Raw genomic sequence first — 18,404 nt, forward strand, 5'->3', positions numbered from 1 at the left:
CAGGGGAGTGGGGGTGTCTTGCAATTCCATTGAGGCTCGTGCGGTCACCTCATGGCAGTGGTCCCCAACGCCTGGACAGTAGACCATTACCACTCCGTGTGACTGTTGGTACTGGGCCTCAGGGTGAAAAAAAAACACATGACTTACATTATTGCTGTTTTATTTACAATCTGTTTCTGAAGGAAGTTTTATTTTGCAAAACTACTGGATTCTCTCTGCCACATCCGACCTGTCAAGTTGCTCGGCCATGTGTCAGAAAATCATCCCCGGCTAGGCAGACCGCTAAATTGAAACCACCAAGCTGGCGAAGTTTACAAAAAAAAAAAGAAGAAAGAGAAAAAAATACAGAAAAAAAGTCAGTGAGGAAACAGAAGAAAATCTTTCCACTTCAAAATAAAATAAATCTGCATTTAACAAACAAAAACAAGGAGTCTTAACTCCAAATAAGGATTTATTGTGACAGTTGTTCCCATACACCATGATAACAACACTTCATATTTAGTAACTGGCTGTCTAATGTTACGAGATTGTTCAAACCGTGAACCAACAGTTATTATATTCATAAAAAATACAAATATTGGCAAGAATCTGGCGATACAATACGTATTGTCATATGCATCTCACGAAACGATTGTATCACCATGCATGTCAAGTTGGCCTGCACAATATATCGCAACTGTATCGTCATCGCAATATTGATCACTAATATCGCATATCGCGAGTTTTCCTCATATCGTGCAGCCCTAATCTCAAGTGTCACTCGTTCATATCTGCAGCCCGCTACAAAACACCACAATCCACGTTTTTATATGATACTGACAGCTAGCTGGCACAGAATTACAGTTCGGTCCCCATCCCAAGCAAAAACTAAGCAGTACATGTCTCATAACAACAAAAACCGCGAGGCTGACTGAACATTTAGCATTTCAGACAGGCTGATTCTTGAGAGATTTTGTTGTTTTGTGTGTTGTAGAGCTGCTCAAAGAGGCTCCGTGTTCTCTGCTGCCAAATAGCCGTCAGGGGTTTAATTGGAAAACAAGAGTCAGACGCTCATAAATAATTAAATATCGTCTTGACAGCATTTTGAATCGACACAAATATCGCCAAAGGAAAAAAATTGCGATATATCGTCAAATCAATTTTTCCCTACACCCATAAACTTTACACTCAAAATTTAGGAGAAACTGGAAGCTAAAAACAAATTTCAGCCTCAGGCCGGTGTGTGAAAATATTGTCTCACAATAAACTGAAAAAGGTTGGAGACCCCTGCCTTAAGAGATATCATCAAAATGACAAATTGTTGCATGAAGTATTTGTAATAGGGTTATAATGATTCACTTTAATAATTTGAATAGTATCATCATTTGTGGTTGCCGATCCTATTCATAGTTGTATGTTGGTTTATTTTAAACGATCTGATTCACTGACCTAAAAATGGATCCAGGACATCTTTAGCCAAAAATTCAACCAGTGTGGCTCAGAGATGAAGACCTGGTACTGAACAGTGCAGGGGAAGTTTTCCAGATTCCTTGCATTTCTTTCAAGATATTCAGATGTAAATTAAATATCTGTACAAACAAAAACAAGAACTAATGTTAAACCCATTTAGTTTCCTAAAGTTCAGCCCACTGTTGTTTTTCCACATCAAAATAATCCAAATCAAACTTTATTAGAACATTCTAGAGAACTGTATGGTCACATGACTTTGCTAAATTCAAAGTGTTTCCACGCATTGACTGGAATGATGGACTGATCAGGTCATCATGTGTGTTGTCCGCTGTGATGGCCCTTGGTCATTTTTACGTTACAGTAAAATAAACCTATCATGTCTCAATCCAAATGGTATTTTTCCAATAGCAATTTGATTTGATTCATTTCTTTTTGAAACACTTTTTTGCCGCAGACACATAAATAGAAATTGATTAGTCGGTTGATCTTTACACCCATAATTTGTGAGGATAAGGTTAGTTGCATGCACTTATGGCGTAGGGGTGATGCTGTCATACATAAGTACATTTTCGCTCTATGACCATGTACTGACCTTTTTTGGCTATTTTTCGCCCGCATCCACCCGCATCCACCCATAAGGGCAGTTGTGTCTAAGGCTTAAGATAATCCCGGGTATCAGTTTTTTTGTATCTCAAAGCCACATGTCTATGTGTCTGAGTCAATAAAATAGCTCAAACCGGTTAGGATTTTATATTTCTTTGATGTTGTGCCCTTCCAAAAGGAGGAATTTATGATGCAAGAATTTGTAACATCACAGACCCAGATCATAGTTGATGTTTTATCCAGCTTCCCCATCTTGTTCTCCACCCATTTTTTTCCACATCTTGCTGGATTTGATGTGTTCCGGAAGTGGGCAATGCAAAGCCATGACACAGATTTTAAAAAAAGGCACAGAAGACAATAATAGAGAGGAATTTGGTTACAAACCTGCTGCCCCGCAGTCAGATGAGCAAGGACACACCTTTTGCATTTCAAGTCCAACAATTTAAGTATGACACTTTATTTTGTGCAGAAAACATTCAAATTGGAGCCTTTGCAGCATCTTGCTTGTCATATGACTACAGACAAAACTAAAATCTTTTTAATGGAGAGGGTTTATTAGATTTGCCATTTATGTTTTAGCTTTCAGATTTTTTTCAAACCTGCAAATAAACCCATGCAGAACAAATAAAAAACATTTTGCCTTGTGTGAAAAAAAGCTTCACGAAGTCACAATGTCATACACTGCGTCATAGATTAGCACAGACGCGAGCCCCCTGACCTTGTCCTTGTATCACAGTGGAAAAATGAGGGATTTGGGATTGAAGAGGGAGCTCTAAATGGATCATTCTGATGCATAAGTCATGTCCTTGTGTGTGTCACAATAAGTCCTCAATTTAATAATGAATTATAATTGTCCTACCTAAATGTGACTTCTGTGGAGTTTGTCTTTAGAAGGACACAGACACATCAGCAAACATTACAGTCTGTTGCATTTGTAGTCCACTATGACCTATTGTATACATATATATTTATATTTACAATAAAACGTTCAGGATAGAAGATTTTAAAAGAAGCAAAATAATTGCATATCCTCGTACAGCCAATCCTGTACAATCAAGCCAGGGGAAGTGCACTGTTAGCCCTCTTTATAACTCCAAGCAACCCCTGTGTGTTTGAAATGAGCTCCCTTATCTACTCCATATGTTCATGATCTGCTGAGAGGGAACTGCTGTCCACCAGTCAACCTGTGGAGGCCATTTAACCCGCACACCTCTGGAGGAGAGTTACTTGTAGCTCTTGAAGGATGCTTTAAACATCCCTTTATGTTCTAACATGTCCAATTCTATGGGCTTTTAAGTGATCACTTGTGGGATACGACCCACCAATCAGGTTTAGTCATTTTAGTCCATGCAATATGTAATAATGAACCAAGTACCTACTGCAATGTTGTTGTATTTTAACAAGTATTACAATTTAATAATAAAAGATTATGTGATAGTTTTTGTTTGAAAGATAATAATTTCCAACTGGAGTAAAAAAATGTTAAGGGCTTTGTCTGAATTCCAGCACTACCTCCTATCTAGATCCTGGATTTTAACGCAATTCACTCACTACTTTTTTTTTACGGCGAATATGACTTCATTCATTTTCTGAAATATAACCCTAATAAAAATGAACATTTTACAAAGACTGGATATGAAAAGTTGGTTGGTATGATTACAGGATTGTGGGTATTGAAAAGTGAATGGTATGTTACACCATTGAACTGAATTGTGGGGAAAGTGAATCATTGCTTCCCTACTTCATACCAGTATGTTTACATTGAAAGTTTCAAACAGTTTTGCTAAATTTAAGAAAGATTTAATTTTCATTGTTTTGTTACAGGCTGCACAGTAGTGCAGTGGTTAGCGCTCTTGCCTCACTGCAAGAAGGCCTCTGGTTCAAGCCCCAGAACATCAATGGGGGACCTTACTGTGTGGAGTTTGCATGCGTGGGTTTTCTTCGGGGACTCCAGCTTCCTCCCATTGTCCAAAAACAGGTTTCATAGGTTAATTGGTTAGTCTAAATTGTCCATGTGTGTGATTGTGACCCTGCAACAGACTGGCGACCTGTCCAGGGTGTCCCTTGCCTTCGCCCGCAATTGGCCTGGATAGGCTCCGGCAGCTCCGTGAGCCCGAAAGGGAAAAATGGATTAGAAGATGAATGAATGATTTGTTACATTACACCAGGCTTAGTAGCCAACAGAATGGTTGTCCTTACTTCTTAGCAAATTTCACAAAAACAAAAATAAAAAAGGATTTTTCCAAATATATTTTTTGCTTTTGTTGTTGTTTTGTAATAAACTTTACTAAGGGTGAACCGAAACAAAACTGTGACCAAACAATTGAGGTTTGAACCAAACCAATGGGAACCCTTCACAATTCCAGTGTTCTGATGGTGAAAACTTGAATGATTTAAAAAAAAAAAAGGCAAATACTTTTTTTTTTAAATTGACAAATTGTTCAAACACAATGCATCGCAACTCTAGTGAGCATTGATGCATACTGGTTTTTAGAGGACCTTTGGGAAATTTCTGGGGCACTGGATTTTGGAATTGTAGATTTGGACACCTCAAAGAAATGGAGAACGTCCTGAATAGTTCACTAAGTAGAGAGGAAACTGGAACACAACCCAAGAAAGGCAGAATTGCGATTTATATAATCAGAGCTGTTCTTATTAATCACATTAGAAAATGTGTTCCTTGTAGAATTTGGAGATGTATGATATTGTGGCTGCCATCCAGGTTTTGTCACCTCTGTTCAAGCACTTCCTGTTAAAAATCTTCAGAAGTTGTCATAGTAGCTGGTGAGGAATGCTGCTTTTAGTGACTGCCTCTTTCAGAAAAACATCCTAAACAGTTTTTTTTTTCGTTTCCTAATCAAAGCTCTTCCTGGAAGGTCCAGCATTATCTGGATTCTTTGTTATTGGGTTGCCTAGTTTTACTGGGGCTTGAGGCTTAATGGTTTAAATAAAGGAAACATGTAGAAAGTAGTCTGTCTTGTTATCTGGGTGGATGTGTTAAATGGAGCGTAAGGGAAGATTGGTCACTTTTTGGCCTCACATTTTCCCTGAAGTTTTTAATTTGCATAGCAGGACACACAAAGTATTGAATTGGTACTAATGTTTCCCCACTTTATCTGGACAATATGGCTGTTTGTGTTAATTTTTAATGTTGTTACAAATGATGACACACAAAGGGAAATTAATTCTTAATGATAAAAGTCTGGTTTAACATAGAAAAGGGGGGTGGGGTGTTTTGAAGGAATCCTTTTCCCTCCTGCAGCAGCAGTGTGTGAACATATGGCCCCTCTTCAGTTCAGATGCATTGATCTTTGTATATCTGTTCTTTCTGCACAGGTTGTTTGATGTGTGCACAGTGTCTCGTACAGACCGGGAAACCAAACTAACGCTCGTCTTTGAACATGTGGACCAGGACCTGACCACATATCTGGAGAAGGTCCCGGATCCTGGAGTTCCGCCTGAGACCATCAAGGTAAACATGACCTTTATATAAATGGACTCAGGTAAGCAAAGGCCTTCTTTAATCAAGTAGATAGGAAGATCAGTTACAGTTAATAAAGTATTTTAAAGGTGTAGAAATGAAAATGTTGCTCAGTTTCTGTTCAAGGTGTAAAGGAAGTTCTAGTTTCTTTTTTCCTGTGGGTTCAGTTTTGGTTGAATGCAGTCATGTCCACTGCAGTTATGAGAGACTTTTGGGGCACTCAGAGAATTGTTGGAGTGGTTCCTCCAACCAAGGAAGTGTTTGGAAGGAAGGCAAACGTGGCAGATGGGTTCCAACTTGGTTGCACGATAAGAGGAAAACTTGCTGTGGGCGATATTAGGGATCAATGTTGTAATGATGATATAACTTGTGATACACGAACAAATAGCAAAACAAAAAACAACGGCAGTGTTCCCCGCTATGTCACGGTTCACCTTTCACAGTCTTGCTGTTTCAATCTCGCATTCTTTTTTTTAAACAGTGCACTGTCTTCTGCATCTTGATCGGATGTTGACCTTGTCAATCAATCTCCTCTGTGCCGTGTCTTTGATACAGAATGCATTCAGTTTGCCAGAGTTACTTAAATCTTTGGTTTCATTCTATAAAACTGTACTTTTTCTAAGTCATTCTAAGGCAAGAAATCTGGACTGTCGATACCCAATGCTAACTTATGTACTCACAGTTGGCTTGGTGCGAAATGTTGAAGCCGCACAAATCTTGCTCCAGACTTTTACTTTCACAGATCTCTTCCAAAATATGAAAGACTTGCATCGTATATTACCAGCCAGACACAAACCGCAATTAATCAATTTTCAAACAGTTGGCACTTGCGTGTTTTGAAAACACGCCCATACGTCACAACCAAATCAGACTCCCTGATTGGTCAAAGTTCCATTGGTTTAACATTCAAAGCGTGGTCAATGGCTGCACGTTTCGTACAAATAGCCCAAAAATGGACTTAAATACTTGCATAGTGTCACGTCAACATAAGAGTATTAAACGCTGAATTGTGCGCATGCAGTATATATGCATATATGTGTATATATATATATATATATATATATATGTACTCACAGTACATATATATATATATATATATATATATATGCACAATTCAGCATTTAATATTCTTATGTATATACACTGACCAAAAATATAAACGCAACACTTTGGTTATTACTCCCATTTTTTATGGTATGAACTCAAGGATATGAAACATTTTCCACATACACAAAATAACCAGTTCTCTGAAATATTCTTCACAAATCTGTTTAAATCTAGTGAGCACTTCTCCTTTGCCAAGACAATCCATCCCACCTCACAGGTGTGCCATATAAAGATGCTGATTAGACAGCATGATTATTGCACAGGTGTGCCTTAGACTGGCCACAAGAAAATGCCACTCTGAAATCTTCAGTTTTGTTTTATTGAGGGGGTCAGGGGACTCAGACAACCAGTCAGTATCTGGTGTGACCACAATTTGCCTCATGAAGTGCGACACATCTCCTTCGCATAGAGTTGATCAGGTTGTCTATTTTTGGTCAGTGCATGTGTGTAGACTTTTCTTCGGAAGTGGTTACTTGAATGAACGTTTCCTGGTCCAATGAGAGAGACTCACTTTTATAAAAGAATATTCATTTTTTGTTTAAAAATTAGGACTATTTGATTTGATCCCATCAACTGGCTTTGGATCAACCCTTTTTCTTGACATTCTACGTCACCACCATCATCAGTTTCCCCTCTGGAAAAAATTATTGAGCATCTACTTACACTCTACCTAAAGGTCGGAAGTGGATGTGTTACAATCTTCTTTCCTCTGTAACCCTCACTTTTTATTTTAACTTTTCCCACACAAATCCCCTTTTGACTATTTCTTGATCAGCTTTCACCCCAAGGTTTGTAAATGTGCCACGAACAATACTGGAAAGGACTACGCCCATTCGGAGGCAGCAGGCTCCGAGTTTGAAGTGTCAGAATTGAAAGTGAGAAGTTCCGGCGCTGCAGCCACAAAAGGTTCTTCACCTGAGGGCTGGGAGCCTGTGTGAAAGATTATGTTTAAACGACACATATAGAAAAAAATAAAACAATACTGGCTTTACGAAGGATTTTGCGTAAGATGATGATGTGACTTTCCTGCCTTAAATCTGTTTTTTCTCCAAGCCTCTGAAAGATCTGTTTTTTTATGACTCCAGTATTCCTGTTCAACTTTTACAGGAACTTAGAAAATAAATTCTGTTTGTTTCAAGAAAAATAAAAAAATTAAATTCTAATAATTGAAAAACAGTATTGTTTCCTTTGATCATTACTGAATCACTAGTAGACCTGTGTATGTTTATTTCTTTTAAATTTAAATTTAAATTATTAAGGCAAAAACAGCCATTACTTAAAGCTTTCAAAGCTGGAATTTTCTTCAGTAAAAAACAGCATTTTCATACTATGCCTAAATGATGCTTGATTTTATGGAAAATAATGTTATCAACATTGTTGGCTTGTTTGTCAAACAAAGTGAAATAATGTTAGTTTTAATATAAAGAACAAAGTCTCATTTCAATGGTACGTTGCTGTTTTGTCATTAGGGACCTCAATACAGCCTTTCATTGGAACCAAAGGCATGTTTTTCCCTTTCTTGAAGTAATGCCACTTTAAGTTTTCAGCAATTAGCCTCCATATTACATCCATCCATTCATTTTCTGAACTCGTTGAGTTCTTTTGGGGGCCCCGGGTTGCTGGAGCCTATCCCAGCTACTATTGGGTAAAGGTGTGGTACATCCTGCACCAATTTGTCGCAGCTACATATTACATTCAAATATATATTCATTCATTCATTCATTTTCTATACCATTTTTCCCTTTCGGGGTCACGGGGCTGCCGGAGCCTATCCCGGCCACTTATGGGCGTAGGCAGGGGATGCCCTGGACTGGTCGCCAGTCTGTCGCAGGGTAGAATATCCACAATCACACATCCATTCACTCTCACAGTCATACCTATGGTCAATTTAGAGTTTCCAATCAACCTATGAAGCATGTTTTTGGACAGTGGGAGGAAGCCATTAAGTAAAATAAATAGTGGTTGCTTCTTTGGTGAAGAAATCCTTCCAAGAAATCCTGGAAGAAATCCTAGTTGTCAACTGAAAGCTGATAATTACTGTTTAGGAAAATAACGTTTGTTGGCACAAGGAAATGTTTTTTGTCTCTGTTTCAATTACATAAAAATATGGATCATTCCAAATCAACTCATTCTAAACTTTGCCAAGTTTGTGTGTTTTTTTTTCTTTATTGTGCAATTCTATGCATTATCTACCACATGAGACTTTGCTTGCTTTTTTTAAGTCTAGACTTACAAGCCAATACTTCGGTTTTGACCTGATTAATGTTAAAATAAGTTGTAATTTTGTCAAATTTAGTGGGTTTGATCTGTGATCCTAATCCCCCATGTATTTCTTTGTCTAACCTCTATTTGCACCACCCAACTTAATCATTTTAAAAAATATTATTTTAAACATTTTGTTGCCTTTTTACACAATCAGCAGTTCATGTTCCTGCCTGCACCCATTCTCAAGCCATACGTCAAAAGTGTGAAAAATCCTGAAACAAATCCAACCCTGCCGCTGTACCCACATTCAGCCTATTTATAATCTGTCAAATCAGAAACAAAATGCAGGTGGTAGGAACTGCAAACTAAAGTTAGTGATACTGATTTGATGAACAATTGGAGGTAAAAAAAATAGTTGATCATAAATCATCTTTACACAAAACTTTTCTAATGTGCAACACATTGTACAAGAATATTATGCTGTCACTCACCTTTCGGCATATCCCGTAAGCGGTCACCAAAGCAAATCAACCTTCACTGAGTCCCACAGGTGGTTACCGGTATGTTGAATGCCCTTCCTGGCATAACCCTTTTTTTATCCGGGGGTTGGCACAGAGGGACTCAGAATTGGGCTACATAGTTCGGCAGTAGCATGAAGGGACTTGCCCGAGTACCAACCCTGGATAAAGCTCATCGCGCCCCCTGGGAAACAATTCCTGGTTACCCCTCGAGCCAGTCCTACACGCAGCCAACTCAACCATGTAGCTCACATGTGTCAAGCCCAAGGCCTGCGGGCCAAATGTGGCCCGCCATGTCATTTTATGTGGCCCGCGAGAACATAAGAGTTTTTAATTTCTTAGAGAAAAAAATAAAAATGGGTGTGTATTTATTCATACTTTGGGGGAATCAGACTTAAAATATGGGATTGGGCAACTATACATTAGGACTTAAACACTGCCAATATATAACCTAACCTGTCAGAGTCACATTTAAAAGGATTTATGTTAGAGTAACAAGCAAACATGTTTTCTATGCAACTCTAATTGTGACTTTAAAAAGTTATAATAAATAAATAATGAGTTATTTAACATTAAGGAGTAGTTACATTTTGTTTCATTATATTCAGTTACATGTATAAATCATATCTGGGCCTTTAAAGACAGCCGCCATGTTGATGTGGCCCTCAGTGAAAATGAGTTTGACACCCTTGATCTAGCTGCTATTCAAGAATATTATGTATATTTATAAATCTAAAATGAAAATAATTTGTTGTGTGTACCAGACTGATCACCGTGATTGCAAATAGATAAGCTGCCTGGACATCCCATTCATTATGGACGTTTGAAAGAATTTGAGTAATTCAAATTGATAATGTTTAAATTTCATAAATAGACATTGTATTTTGTTTTTCAAATAACATTTGATAGTTGGCAACTAGGGCTGCGATTTTCGTTATCAGTTATCAATATTGCGATGACGATATAACTAGCGACACATGAACAAATAACAAAACAAGCAAAAACATCATTTCTATTTTGCTGCAACAGTTTAATTTAAGTAAGAGTCGACATAACTTAAGTTATACTTCAAATGACCCTTGTCTACAAATGAGGCAAGCATCTAACATAAAAGGGGACCATCCGATTGGTCAAATCCATAAAGGGATTTGTTTGATTCGTTGAATAATTCGAGCTACCATAAGATTTTTTAGCACATTTCAGAAAACCATTTATGTTCCTCGTCTTTTGCTATATGCGTATAGCACAGCTTGATATTGCGATAACCATAAATTTGCGATTTATTGTGGAGGGCTATTGGCAATGCACTGAGCTGTTGTCCACTAACAACCAAATTATAAATGTGTTACTTCTACTGTAATCCAGAAAAGCATTTGCTAATCTGTTTTGTTGTTAATAAACTATAATTCGACTTTATTTATACCGAAAAGCCACAGCTGGATATTCTGTGATGGTGGGATCTCTCAGGTCAGCTAAAGCTAGAAAGTCACTTCTTCTTTGCTTTTTTCAAGGTCAGAACAAAGCAGATCACTATTACGGCAAGTTTTCAGAAAATGCATGTTTCTTGGATTTAAGGCATGTGACAGTTTCAACTAATGAGATAATAATAAGAGACAAATAATACACATTTTTTCATATTATTTGAAAACGTTTAATCGTTTTTATATTTTTGAGTAGTACTTAAAATGTCCGATGTATACTTATGTAAAAATAAAATCTAACTCTGGCTTTAGGACTTATGCATAGAAAAATCAAAAACTTTCTATTTCACAACACTGTAGGGAAAATGTTTTTGTTTTATTTCTTTTATTTATTTATTGTGTTGTGTCAAAACAAATGAATTTGAAATTGCTTGCACTTTCAATGTCACTTGTCATGTTTCCTTAAAGACCCACTTCCGTTAAAAATGTGTTTTGCGTGTTTTTAACATGTTTTTGTAACATTTTTCTCATGATGGAGGAGATAAAGAAAATTAATACTGAAATAATTTCTGAGTATTTCTATATTTAAATTGTGGTGAATCAGGAGCAAATGAAAAAACGCTGTTTGTAGTTCTTTACTAAAAACTACAAAAAGAGGTCTGCTCCGCTCCATTTCGATACATCTGCATGATCGAAGTGGGACTCTAAAAGCCTAAAACCGACATTGTGCATCCCTACTGATTTGAAGCAATATCCAATTCATCGTGGAACTATTTTTGGCAGCAACTCGTTACCATTAAAATTTTTTAGTGTTGGGGACGCTACAGTATCTGTCTAATGGTTATCCTGTTTCTTGCTTGATGAAAGTTTTAGATTCTATGAAACTGTGTTTAAAAATTATTGTCTAATCATTGGAACAAAATCTCGAGAAAAAAAGAAGGAAGAAGATAGTTAAATTGTCACGGTTTATCTATGTCAGATTTGAAGGGTTAATAGAATTCTTCCCAACTTTAGCCAAGTTTGAGACATGAGGCTTTCAGCACTGTTTAACAGTTGGATAAGCTCCTCTTTCAATCATGATGCCCCATTAGACCACCCCTCCTCCTTAGGCTTTCTCTTAACATCCGACCAGCTGGAGCCTCAAGGGGACAAAAGGACAAGCAGTGACAACACATCATAGGCACCTTTCCCTGTTATTTCTAGGACACACAGTGACCCAAGTGTGACCCCATTATCCCCGAGCAACTGTCTGTGCTCTCAGCTCCACCTTTATGACAGCAGGTCTAACTTAAACCATCGCTCATCTGAAAAAGGCATCAACATTGTCTTCATCCCAAACCCCATAAGAACCATAAAACGATTCACCCTCAGCTAAATTACCTTACCGCCCAAAGACCTGCTGTCCATACTAAAACCAACCAGTGACAGACACCCCACCGTGGCCCATCTGAACCCTTACCCATGATAAATACTTCAACCCTCCACCCTTCACCACCCACTCTGATTCAAGACCCACCACATGGTCATTGATGAAAGAAGCCCCCCTCCAGGGATCAAATGAGCTGGAAGGACATCAAGCAGCCTGCTTGCCCCAGTCTTAGTGCTACTCAGGCGGGCCAGTGCTTGGGTTCCTCCTCCACCACTATTCACCACTATCCTCCATACTTCCACAGCTCCACTCCGTGGGCCCACGAAGGGGGGAGGTTAATGAAGCATGGGGAGGGAATTACACTAACGCTAACCGGCAGATGTCCTATATTGTTCCATACTACAATAAACAATATGGCTGCCTCTGGTACATTAGCATCAAAAAAGGAGCTGAGCTCAGAAAGCCATGTTTTGACTGCCTCTTGTAGTCAGTCTGTTTTCTCCCATTTTTTCAGGGTTAGATATGTTGCCTTTTTGTTTGGTTTTTCTTTTCTCCACAAGTTGTTTAAAGCACCTTTGGAAAAAAAACCTTCCAACTTCAATTTGGAACTTTTGACTCGTGCAAATCATATAGGCAACCTTGTACTCACATACTGTAAATCTTGCCATTTCTATCTATTTATTAGACACTGCCTCAATTGCCTTTGTTGAGCTTAGTTCTGGAAAAATGCTGAAATGTTTATGACTTTTCGTGTTTGTAATTGATGCTATAGAAAAGGCTAAGAAGGCCAAGATTGTTTGTGTCCAAGAGTCACACGTGAGATAATTAGTGTTTACTAGGAAATGCTGTTGAAAGGAAACATGGTGAAATGACTATTTAAAGCTGAGAGGAACTGATGGGTGGAGGAATACTATTGTGTCAGCCCCCCCCATGCTACACACACACAAACACACACAAAAATGGCTAACTGCCTGCCTCTGTCCTATGGCCCTGTGTGTCTGCTGCCATTCTTCATAGGTCATGGCTGAATGGAGATGTAGAAAGGAAGGACTGTTTATGCATCCTGCCTATGGTCAGAGGGCACCCACATGCTTTTGCATGCTTTCACTCAGTGATGCACCCTTACGCAGGGGTACACATGTACGCAAATATACCCGTTTTACTTTATAACCAAATGTACAGAGCGTTTGTGCCACATCGCTCATCATCCCCACAAAACCGTGTGGGGAGTCTTTTCTATGGCTAGCACACAACCAGGCCCCACGCCATTTGCTAATGTTTTCTGCTTGAATTCACAGGCCTCATTGACTCGCACACCAGCTGGTTGGCCACTTAATAGAGCTGTGGACTCTGGTCCTCTTCACTTGTGGGGTCTTGATAGACTGTTTTGGAGCTGTTTGTTTAAGATATGTGTTTCCTTAAAAAAAAACATGTGTCTTTGTAATTTTAGTTACCATTGTTTTTCCTTGCTCTATGTTACCTACCCTACCTAATTCTTACATGCAAAAACATGAACTGGATGCATTAAGTTGCCTGGATGACAGTTGAGGTAACAAACTGCCTTACCACTATCCCTTGAACTATTTGTTTACAGGTGTAAGACCTGTTTGAGTTTCAAAAGAACAAGTCTAAGCTGGTTTGGAAATAGCTTTTTCCTGCTCACAATAGTTTGCTAGTTTGTCGTAGATGCAGTGCTACTTGAAGTCACTGCTGACGGGCCTGAAAAGCAAGCAAGAAACAGTTAACTATAGCAGGACAGCTGCTCGCCAACACAGATCTGTTCTCGCACAAAGCAGGGGCCTAACTCTGCCGCTGTCATTTGTGTGTGTATGTGTGTGTGTGTGTTATAGTCAGTTATCAAACATCTGCCACAGTCGACAAGAAAAGAGATAGGCTTCTTCTTGTTGACTCCCTCAATACTTCAATGTCTTGTTGCATTTGTATGTTGTTACTTTTTGTTTGGTAACTTTCTGTGCAGATGCATTAATTGAAGTTGTTAGTTTTACTGAATCATATTCATCAGGTCAAACACACCAAGTTAAAAAATTCAGTTTGTAATTTCTTTCTTAAAACCTGTTTTTTTTTTAGGATATGATGTACCAGCTGCTCCAGGGACTGGACTTCCTGCACTCGCACCGTGTGGTTCACCGTGACCTGAAGCCCCAAAACATCCTGGTCACTAGCGGAGGACAGATCAAACTGGCGGACTTTGGGCTAGCTCGCATCTACAGCTTCCAGATGGCTCTGACATCTGTGGTGAGTTAGTGCCTATCAAACCCTATTGGCACAGAGTTTAGCCTCTCTGTCTTTGATGGGGAACTATTCCCTGACCCTGATGCCATGTGGAGCTTTGGCCAACTAAGTGTCATGGCACCTGTCCACTAAGCATCTCCTGAAAACCTCCCAGCTTATTCTAGAGCTTTTTCTTTCATTTTCTCATATGTTCTAAAACTGTTTTCCCCATTTTTAACTAATGCACAAAACACATGGCTTGAACTTTTCTCCCTTCTCCTGAGAATTGGATAAAAAGCATCCAGTGTTTTGTCTGGGCACTTACGGGGCATCAGTTGGTATCTCAAGAGGAGTGCGCCAAATGATAGGATTTCTCTGTGTAAAGTGAGAGCCAAGTCCCCCCTTCATGTAGTGTCTCAGGAACCCCTCAGTGGCTGTCACAGAGCGGGATGGAGCAGACAAGAGGAGACAGATAGGCCTCCCCTCACACTGTCGGTACTTTGATGTTCAACTGTTGAGCTCTGGTATCTGATGACTTGATAATATACAGAGGGAGGCAGAAGGGAAACTTGGGAAGAGCTCAAATTAAGAAGCAACGAAACAATAAATGTGGGCAGCACTAGACACTTGGTGCTTTTTTTTTAATGTAAGCCTTTATGATAAGGTCTTTTGATCTTCTTTGCATTCATGCACACACATGCATTCATGCCTTGTAGCACATTAGCAATTTTCCCAGCCTGAACTTGTTCAATTCATTTGATAAAGTTGTAATGGAATGAAAAACGTGTCGAAGCAAAAATGTAAACAATTAAGAAAAATAGTTTTTTTTTAAAAAGCTTTGGTGTTCTAATCCTATTGAATACATACAGGCATGTAGTTATAACATTTCATAGCTTAATGTAAAGCTATCAAAGATAAGATATTCCTTTATTAGTCCCACGATGGGGAAATGTACTTGTTGCAGCAGCAGTACAGGTACAGAGAGCGATATATAAAGAAAAAAAGAAAAACTATGGAGTCAATATATACACAATATACACACATAAATTTCCAAAAAATTGCACAGGATTAACAAGGCTGCCAATAAACCAGCCGTGATAGCGTCATGGTTAGTAGCTCTGGTTTGATCCCACATGTAACAGAAAGATAGAGGAATAGATGAATTTGTAGTGGCTGGTTTGAGGCACACAAACACCATTTTCCAGTCTTTAGAAGAAGAAAAACGAATTTCATGTTGTTGTCTCACCAAATTTAAAAAATAACACAAATATTGTTACTACTGTACCTTATGTAGTTTGGCAGTAAAAGGGAATTGTTAGTCTTTGGAGTTTAATTATTCTATAAACTGATCAGGATGTCTGATATCAGCTAAACCTAAGGTTTTTATTGTGGAGGTGTTGCAACTCGAGTAACAAGCAGCTAGAACTGACGGACATCTCAATTTGTTCTGTTATTTTAATTCAAAAGTTATGTAAAAATAGTGGATTTGAGTCTTGGATTCAGTGTGTTCACATTTGATGCTTCGTTTAAAAGAGGGACACATTTAAGCTTTAGGAAAGCATTCTCCCAGATTTAGATAGCTAGAAATATACAAAGAAGCAAAATGAATGCAAAGACTGATGTAAATAATACATGATAAATTACAAAAGCAAACAAGTGTCAGATCAGTTGCTTTTGAAGTGGAGTTGCAAAAGGTGAGCAGGCGGCCTCATCTGTGATGACCTTTGGTAGATCATTGACAAGCAAGGAACAACATGTGAGACTAGAGCGTGTTCCAACTTATTATGCAAATGATAGTTTTCTAAATATTCAATGCAAATGACAGTCAGCATAATTTTCAAGTCACCAACCAGTAGGGTAAATATTAAATGTTATTGAAAAAACCTCCTGAAGATAACAGTATTTCTTTTAAATGCACTGTTCCACATTATTACGCACCAGAGAGTTCCACAACATTTTATAGATTCGGAAGAATGAAAAATGGTCATTTGTTGAATTTGCTCCATTTGGAGAAATCAAAATCTATTCCAATCAAAAATATTTTGATTGGTCAAGTTACATTTGACCCCTTATTTTGTAGCAGCTTCATAATTCCTGCATCAACTTGTGAGTTTGTAGGATGACAGAAATGTCTTATTACCGTGACAACGCACCACACCACGTAACAAATAGTCCACTTTTTGTGTAAAAAAAACAATCTAAACCGAACAAATAACAAGAATAAAGTACTAAAATCTGATTGAATATTTATTTCTTTTGCACGTGACCATGGTATAAGCGGGATAGTGGCCTTACAAGTCTGCATTATGTAAGGGTTAATGGCTGACGAAGTATGCATTATCACTTTTTAACGCACACCGTGGTAGCCTGAACTGCTTCCGCGAAGTGCGTTAAAAAGTGATAATGCATACTTCGAAGGCCATTAACCCGCTTATACCATGGTCACTTACTAAAGAAAAGAATAGTAAACCGTTTTTAGTCCTTAATTCTTGTTTTTTTTTTCCAATTTTGATCGCTTTCTCACAAAAAGCAGACTATTTGTCACGTAACAACTAATCCGCGTCGCGCCGATGCAGTCACGACTCTGCGATACAAAGCGATATATATATGCTTATCTTTCCGATGGGTCGAATAAAGCATCAGTTCAGAGAGAAAGTTCTCCTCTTACCGCTTGTTTTTGTCCAAATGATGAAGCAAAAGGTTGTTATAAAGATGCCGGTGCAGTGATACAAAACATTTAAGCTAGGCGACCGGAACTTCTTTTTTCACCGTGGGTTATCCTGTGGTATATCACTTTTTAATACACACCCAGCAGCCAATCAGAATCGAGTATTCACCCGGACCATGGTATAAAAGAAATTAACCAGAAATGATTCGAGCTTCCACGGTATGCGTTAATTTCTGATAATGCACACTTCGTCGCCATTATCCCTAATGGATTTGTCTGGCAGAAATCTTCCTTTTTTGTGTTTATCTGCATGAACCTGTGTGTGCCCTGAATCAACCTCCAGTCTTTTGAATAGTACGATGATCTCGCTCAATTTTTGGTTTTCATACCTTGTCTATGTCATTTAACTATTTCACGCTGTTTTAGAGATTCTTTTTCTTTCCTATATTCCTTGAAAATGTTGGTCTGCTTCATAATGTGGAACGTCCTTCTTTAGTACCGTAGTTCGAACTCACCTGGGAAACTAATTATCTCAGGTCCAAATAGCGCTGATACAAAATATCATCCATGAGTTTAAATTAAAAAACAAAGAATTTCCTTTTTTTTACACTAAAATACAATTTGCATAATAATTTGTACATCCAAGGTTTTGCTTGCTTTGCCTTTGACTGAAGCCCAGCACTGTCTCACGCCCTCATCCAGTCTTATATAACCCCACCCACAATTACTGGAAAGATACAATGATTGGATTGAATTGTACAGAAAAACTGAATAGAATATAAATGACTGACATGTCCAAAAACACCGAAATCTGTGTTCTTATATGGTGTAGCAGATCCATTTACTGTGTGTCGGTACCAAGTGGCACACAGTTTGGGTATCCATCTTTTGAAGTAGCATTAATCAGATCCTAGTTTCTTCTGCCATTATTTATTATTGGATACAACCATTGAGCTAATTGACATACAAATTGCTTTTGTAAATGTAAAAACAACACCATTTGCGAAAAAAAGGTTAGTACATAAAAACAGTTGAGCAACATCACACTGTTCATTTATGCATGAGGCAAAAAAAAACAGAAGAACTATTAAGACTATTTTATGATTTGGACAAGAAATTGCTGAGTTCATTTATGAGATCTATCCTCCTGCTTGTATCATTGCGTCATGTTAGTCAATTTATAGTTTCACTGTGGATTTTTTTCTTTTATGACTAAAAGGGCGAGCTTTTTGTTGAGGTTAGGGTGCCTCTTGGGGAATTACCGGCTATTAACACATCAAGTCCCTAAATCTACTCATGCACCCAAGATATGGTTCAAATACATTCGCACACACATCCATTTCCTTCTTTG

At 38.3% G+C, this 18,404-nt stretch overlaps 1 protein-coding gene across 2 annotated transcripts in view; it reads left to right on the forward strand.

Moving 5' to 3' along the window:
• Positions 1-18,404, forward strand: part of cdk6 (cyclin dependent kinase 6) — a 46,972-nt gene that overhangs the window by 2,131 nt on the left and 26,437 nt on the right. For both annotated transcript variants that reach the window (XM_020707100.3, XM_004074000.5), the window contains exons 3-4: positions 5,389-5,524; positions 14,242-14,409. In XM_020707100.3, the coding sequence (XP_020562759.1) occupies positions 5,389-5,524; positions 14,242-14,409 (304 nt within the window). The remainder of the gene's footprint in view (positions 1-5,388; positions 5,525-14,241; positions 14,410-18,404) is intronic.

Source organism: Oryzias latipes, chromosome 11 (assembly GCF_053564925.1).
Source record: "Oryzias latipes strain Hd-rR chromosome 11, Olatipes_Hd-rR_3.1".
NCBI classification, from domain to species: Eukaryota; Metazoa; Chordata; class Actinopteri; order Beloniformes; family Adrianichthyidae; genus Oryzias; species Oryzias latipes.